This window comes from Aplysia californica, unplaced genomic scaffold, assembly GCF_000002075.1.
Source record: "Aplysia californica isolate F4 #8 unplaced genomic scaffold, AplCal3.0 scaffold00513, whole genome shotgun sequence".
NCBI classification, from domain to species: Eukaryota; Metazoa; Mollusca; class Gastropoda; order Aplysiida; family Aplysiidae; genus Aplysia; species Aplysia californica.
In genome coordinates, this window is record NW_004797783.1 from 166,584 (window position 1) to 174,044 (window position 7,461).

General features: G+C 39.9%; 1 protein-coding gene across 2 annotated transcripts in view; it reads right to left on the minus strand.

Annotated features, from left to right (window-relative positions):
* The window catches only part of LOC101851142 (vacuolar segregation protein PEP7), a 25,639-nt gene extending 18,925 nt beyond the window's left edge, over positions 1–6,714 (minus strand). The window contains exons 1-4 of one of the 2 annotated variants that reach the window (XM_005106105.3): positions 5,939–6,714; positions 3,356–3,464; positions 2,221–2,311; positions 1,669–1,841 (exon numbers count right to left, since the gene is read on the minus strand). In XM_005106105.3, coding sequence (XP_005106162.1) covers positions 1,669–1,841; positions 2,221–2,311; positions 3,356–3,464; positions 5,939–6,122 — 557 coding nt within the window. In that variant the 5' untranslated portion in view covers positions 6,123–6,714. The remainder of the gene's footprint in view (positions 1–1,668; positions 1,842–2,220; positions 2,312–3,355; positions 3,465–5,938) is intronic. The other variant, XM_013086851.2, reaches the window with a different exon arrangement.
* Positions 6,715–7,461: the final 747 nt, after the last annotated feature.

The window sequence follows — 7,461 nt, forward strand, 5'->3', positions numbered from 1 at the left end:
CCCCCCCACGATGATTCAATTGAATCTAATGTATTTATTCATGGAAAATTCATTTCCAATTCCGCATTCAGTTGACATCAATATCATGATTAAAATTCAAAGGTAAAAAATAGTAGGGAAGAGAAAACGTGCTTCAAGAATAGATTTTAACACCTTTTAAAAGCAGTTTTCATTATCTTTTTTTTAAACATAATCTACCATAAAAATAATTAAAAACAAAATATTTAGAAATCTAATCTATGAAAACTCTTTTAATGCATGGTTACAAAATGGTGGAACTGTCATTTTTTAATGGAAACACATTTTGGTTTTTTAAAAAAAAGTGATTTTTTGTCATATCAGCCTGTAGCTCAAAATGGTCTGTGGCGACTTTTGGTACCTTTCTTTAGGCACACACATAATATTATGTGGCTATAAACAATACACGTGGGTGGTTGGCGGGTGCTCTGGTGTGGTTTGCTTCTTCTTTCCTACGAAACATCTATCGTCCTTATCTCCCCTTCTTCTTTTTATGTCTGTTACTTTCTTGTAACACCTCTAGTCTTCTGGCACTCATATGACCTTAATGCAGTTGCGAGCGTCGTAAAACCTCTACTACAACTAAAACAATACACATAAGTCGCTATACAATGTAATATCGTATACACGTAGGCCTATAATGGGCAGTGGTGTCGGTAGCCTAGGGGTTAGGCTACCGGACTCGCAATCCTGAGATTGCGGATTCGGGGGGTTCGAGCCTCAGCTCGGTCCGACGTTTTGTCCTTGGGAAAGGCACTTTACACGAATTTTCCATTTGGCTTGGTCCTTTCGGAGACGGACGTTAAATTAGGAGGCCCCGCCTCTTAAATAACCTTATAGTGTTGATAGGGGCGTTAAACTCATACCATTTCACCATTTTCTATAATGGGCATGATGACGTGAGCACACCTCTGAAGACCTCGTCTACCCATGCGAATTCACACCTACTCACGAATGTGGGCGTGAGGGCACGTGAGTGCACACAGTATAGACACAGTAGACCTGGGTTCAATTTCCAAATGGGGAGAATTTTTATCGACTTACTCGGTCTTTGAAGAGGAAGGCCACGCAAAAGGTGGATCGAGGGTGTCAAGGAAACCCTAAGAAAACACATTACAACTGAAAGAGCTGCGGAGCTGGCCTACCATAGAAAACTGCATCTACCCTCGACGCTTAACGGCAACAGAGGATGAAAAAGTAAAGTAAAGTAAGTATTCGGTCCTTCTGCTAGGACGTTGTATCCCTCTCAGTCCGGGTTGACCCTGTCAGGTAGGGTCGATGCCAATCTCTGAAACGATCTAAATTGTATCGATGGTGACGTAAAAATCCCTTCATCATCACTGCCTTTCTCACCGTGTGTCAGGGTATGTCATCATCATTGCCTTTCTCAAACTGTGTCAGGGTATAGGCCACGAACAAACACTTTCCAATTTCCGTATCCTGGGCTTGCCCATTGATGTTATTCCATGCCTTCCCTATTTTCTGTACATCAATTTCCGTGACTCTTCTCCAGGTTCCACGTGGTCTTCCCCTTGATCTTTAACTCTGTGGGTTCCAATCTAACACTTTCCTTGTTATGCAGCTACCTGACTTCATGAGAGTGCTATATATATATATATTACGAGAAGGGAAAATTTCCCCACTCCACACCTTTCATATTCCACGTCATAGTCGAGTTGAGATCTCCGGGCGGAAGGCACGGCACCATTTGCCTCGGTCGTGCTCACAAACTTGTGCGCCGTTCTAAGAGCCGCAAAGTCCTTGGAGTGGTTTCGTACCTGACCTTCGGTAGTTTTGTCCAGCTCAAAGCAGCTTTTGCAAACCTGACAAGGACAAGACACAGCACATAACAAAGGGATAGACATTTTGAGATACATCAGTAGAAAGCATTTCTACAGAAGAATTTAGACAAATTTTTTAAATCGTCAGATATTGAGGTTAAAAGCAGTAAAATAAACGAGGACCAACAGGAGGGGAATGCATGGTTACATGACAATATTCCGTCTCAGAAAAGATGAAAAGGAAACAGACTTATTCGTACAAAATCTGGAACCCTGTAAATTTTGAAACATAATTTTTGAGTTTTGTCATGTTACCAATTTCAAAATGCTTAAAAAAACTGGAAAAACAGTCAAACGAATAATAGTCCTACAGTAAAAAACCCCCCAAAAGATAACACGCGCTTAATTCAGAATTGTGTACCTTGTAAAGATCTCCATCTGGGTCAAAGTGGGCCAGTTTGTTGAGACGACGTTTGTACTTGAGACAGTCCGCACAGAATACTTCTCCGCATCTGAAAGGCAATTTCTTTTCCGTTAAAAAAATAATTCGGTGACACAACCCACAACCTGTCTTAACTGACTCCTTCACCCCTTCCCTCTCTGCAAAATGAACATAAAACCCGCAAAAGCGGCTGATGAAGCACTGCTCCAGAGAAATTTACTCCAATTCAGATTAACCCCCCCCCCATCCCGAAACATTTGTCGGTTATGCAATCAGAATTCCAAAAGAAGTAAGTATATTTGGAACATAACTGTGGCACAGAAGGGCCATCTCTCAGGTAACCTATTTTATAGTAGAAAGGCTAAAAACTGCTAAGTTAAAATATCAAATACCGAGCTCAAATTCCAAGCCAGCATTTCAAACATTTTCATCTGTTGTAATATTACATCACTTATTGAGACTATGTATTTGATTTTCAAACCTTGCCTTACATCAAAGTAAAAATCTAGTTTTATAATAAAATTTTGGAGTTAGCCTATTTGCGCTTGATGCCATGATCAATATAGTTCAGTGATGAGCTACATCTCCGAAGCTTCACACTGTAGACCTACTGCTGAGATGCTCTACAAAACTCCAACTTTTTAATCTCATAATTTTCAACTAAACAACAGATTATAAAACAGTCCAATGATGAGTAAAAACGTCAAAGCAAAGACAAAATAAATCTAAAAACGTCAAACGTGCCCCTCTATCTGTGGCGTCGGTGGCATAGTGGTTAGGCTCTCGGACTCGCAACCGTAAGGTCGTGGGTTCGAATCCCGTCAGGGACCCGACGTTGTGTCCTTGGGAAAGGCACTTTACACGAATTTTCCTCACTTCACCCAGGTGGGAATGGGTACCCGGCTATAGTCAGCGAAAGATCTTGTCAGTATGTTAGTGTTTGAGCGCTTAATCAGCTGCTTGCACTGTATGCTTCCCGGGAAGCTGAGAATGTTTCGGAGTGTTCTATGGTCTGCTGGGGTAATAATATAGTGTAAAGCGCATAGAGCCTGCTGTTGAGCGGGGATTTGCGCTATACAAATGCTATCTATTATTATTATTTATTTTATCTCACCTTCGACAATGATGTGGTCGTTCAAGCACAGTAGAGAAGACTTTACGACACTCTTTATTTTGACAAGCTTTGCTGCTCTCTGCCGACTTCCAATGCTGTTTTGTTATTTCTGTAGACAGTCGTGAAAAGTTGAATGTACTCTAAACATTTATAGTGGGATTACAAAACTACAATGTCTCGAAAGAAAGATTTAATACAATAAGCAAATTTTTACTCATGCACCCATACACAGATGCACTGATTTGAGCACTAAACTGCCATGATTATAATTTTTGCTGCAGAACACACGCATGGCCACTAAAACCCTTGCAAATCAATTGTTTTCAAGTAAACATCAATCCTAATTGCCAAAACATCAAATCATTGTGAAATGCTGGGGGTCATGCCCCCCTGAAACCCCCCTTGTTGTTAAAAACAAGTCAAAATACACTCTATGCCACTGGTCCTATTGTAATATAGTTCTGTTTTCAAACATCAATAACTCCGTAACTATTGATTTGCGGCAAAAATGAAGGCCATATTCATGTTCAGCAAGCAAAATCTCTCTCTCTCTCTCTCTTGCCCTTTTTAACTCCCAGTGGAGCATAGGCCATAAACCTTTCTCCAGCTGTCCTGTGCATCTTTTTCTAGCTGTTTCCATGATATCCCCGTCTTTTCCATTTCCGTTTACCGCTCGCCTCCATGTCATCTTTGGTCTTCCTTTCTTACGTTTTCTTTGTGTGAAAACCTGTCTGATGATGCTTGTTGGGGTCTCCTCAAGGTGTGCCCAATCCATTTCCATTTCTACACCTGTATGTCTTCCTTTACTGGCCTTTGACTTGTTCTCTCCCACAGTTGAACATTTGTGACTCAAACGTACTACTTGATCCCCACTATCCATCTTAGACATACATTTACGAAGTTCTGCAGTTTCCTTGCTGCTGATGCTGTGAGCTTCCATGTCTCTGAACCATACTGTAGAACAGTCTTCACGTTTGTTTGAAGATCCTCAGCTTGGTGTTCAATCCCAGTTCCTTAGACATCCATATATTCCTGAGGATGATGAATGCTGCTCTTGCCTTTTGGATTCTGACCTTGATGTCTTCCCAGGAATGGACAGGAGCATGATTCCTCTGTAGTTTTTACTCATGCAGGTCTCCTTTCTTGGGTAGTTTCATGAGCAATCCCTCTCTCCAATCTTGTGGAAATTCTTCGCTGTCCCATATCTTGCCAATAATTCCATGAAGAATCCCTGCCGCGGTGTCGATATCCGCCTTGAGAACTTCTGGGGGAATTCCATCTGGGCCGGCTGCCTTGCCTGCTTTCTGGCGTTTTATCGCCTCCTTGATCTCCTCTAAACTAGGCTTTTCTTCACTCACCCCCAGATCAATCTCTGCTGGTGGAATGTCTAACTGTTTTTCTGGCCTTGGTCTGTTCAGTAGCTCTTTGAAATGCTCCTTCCAGCGTTCTTTCTGTTCGTCTGGATTTGTGCTTTCCCTCTTTATCCTTAACTGGTACATCTAAGTTCCTGTATCTGCCTGCAAGTTTCTTTGTGGTTTCATACAGTCCTGCATGCAAAATACTACTAGAAAAAAAAAGTATAGATCTATACATAAAACGTGTAAATCTACATGAGATGGCTGTGTGAGTTTTTAAAAAAATAATTTAAAAATTCGCATCAAATGTTCCTAAAAAGATCTTGCTAAACCAAAAAAAATATCAAAGGCCCCTTTCCCAGTTTTGTATTTTACAGAGGCATCTCCTAAAGAGGTTTTTTTGTTGTTGATTTTATCAAATTGTCATCATGTTCCACCTAAAAACTTTAAAAAGGTTGCCACTGAAAAACCAAATTAATATATATGCAAGGAGTCTTTTCAAAATTAGCTGGAAAAGGAAAGGAAATAAGTAAATTTTTACTTCATTCAGAATAGTTTACCCAGAAATTCCCATCAGTGCATGATTACCTGGTGTGTCAGAATGAAGACAAGAGATCTGATTTTCGTGTGTCTTGTTACTTGTATGATCGATCTCGTTATCTTTTATAATATATTTTTTTATAGGCCACCCTACAAAACGTATTTTTCAAAGAGACAAGTCTCTTCCTGAAAATATTTATATATTCCGGTGTGTTTACATATATATATGTGGTGTAAACGCACCTTAAGAATGGAAGGACATGTAGCGTGAACACACCTTAATAATAATTATTGTGACGTAGGCCTAAGGGACATATCACGTGACTGTGATTTCGTGCAAGCGGCGGGAAATCTGAAGGTCACTCTCTCACTGAAGCTGAAGCGAGTAACATCGGTTAACGAAGAACTAGCAGACGACCAGCAGGTGGGGCCCCATCAACATCAACTATCATCTAGATCTACTACTCCAAGACTCACGTAAGTTGTAACATAACATATATGCTGAATTGAATATTATTTTGCAGGGTTTTCCCTCCTTCTTATATTTGCTCACACTCAACTTCTAAGACTAAAAGTAAAAGTGTCGTCTAGCCTATTGGATAGTATAATAACTTGAATAACTTGTGTTGTAGACTCTACCGTTGGAAAGGAGAAATTCTTTTAAACTTTAGTTAAGACTTACAGATACCTTTCAGAGTTCCAACATAACCATCATCATGCTCTCCTTCTTCATGTGTTAAGTCATCAATCAATCTGCTTGAACTTGAAATATCCATGGATAAAAGATTGAGAAGATCCGGAGAGAGAACTGTGACAGTGGCAGAAGGGGTCACTGGCTTCTTTGAAAAACCCCATGATATTCTTTGCGACATGAGATTTCTTCTTCAATGAGGAAGTAATATAGATCTAGATCTAGATATCTAGTTAGCCCCTAGATTATAAACAATCTTGTGTAGAATCTAGATCTACATCCGCGTAATCGGAGGGCTAGCTTTAAAAAAAAATATTGAGATATCACTTATCACTGCCGGCAGCAACACTGACTCTATGATTATATCTTTGTTTAATCATTCGTCGATTGCGAAATCTGACACTGACACTGACTCCAAAATTAAAAATAGACCCAGATTTCAAATGGCCACACTAAATCCTTTAATGTCCTCTCTCGTATGTCGTAGAAAATAGCGTAGAAACAACAATATCATAAGCCGCCGAGACACTCCTATACTAGATCTAAACTTATCTTAGCCTTTCTGTTTTATTTTGAAAGTTTGAGCTCTTCCACTTCCAGGAAAATAAACAAGAGTTTGTTTACAAGTTCCAGCACAGTTGGTTGTAGTAACCTCCCCTTAATCATCTGATCGATATGGCATGGGGAAATCATTCTCGACTAGGAAAAAATAATGTTTGGGTAGACTCCCTTGGATAGGGGGATTTATGAGGCTTAAAGGCATTGGGTTTTGTACCGAATATTTAATTAAAATTTATAGAAATTAGAAATGTCATTTGTGTACAAGTACATTTTTACTTTCCTTTCCGCTCAGAGATGTATTGCTTTTGGGGGCTAAACCTTACTAATTTATTTATTTAATTCATTAATAGATAGATCAACTAGTTAATTGATTAATTAAATTGATTAATTAATTGATTAATTAATATTTGTACCCTTCATTCATTCATTCATTCATTCATTCATTCATTCATTCATTCATTCATTGATTCATATTTATTTATTTTACGGCGCTCGCAACTGCATATTACATATTATGAGCGCGCGGAACAATATTTAAGAATCTTCAGTTTGGTTGGAATTTATTTTGAATTTTGCCGAAGCCTACTCTTATCGATTTGAGGATCACTAAGGAAGCACAACTTGCACACGGAACCTCTAAGATTTTAAGCCCTTATCCGAGAAGTCTAGGTGTTATACCAGTGTTTATAGAGGCGGCGGGATACGAGAATTATTGCACGCCGGGCCCGCTCTGAACCGTGCGAGTCATGTGACACACTCTTTCTTGTCTGTTAGCGTACATTATAGTCTGCGTGCGCGCGCGCGCGCGCGCGTGTGTGTGTGTGTGTGTGTGTGTGTGTGTGTGTATGTGTGTGTGTGTGTGTGTTTGTGTGTTTGTGTGTGTGTGTGTGTTTGTGAGTGTGTTTGTGAGTGTGTGTGAATGCGTGTATGTGTGTGTGTGCGTGTATGTGCGTGTGAGC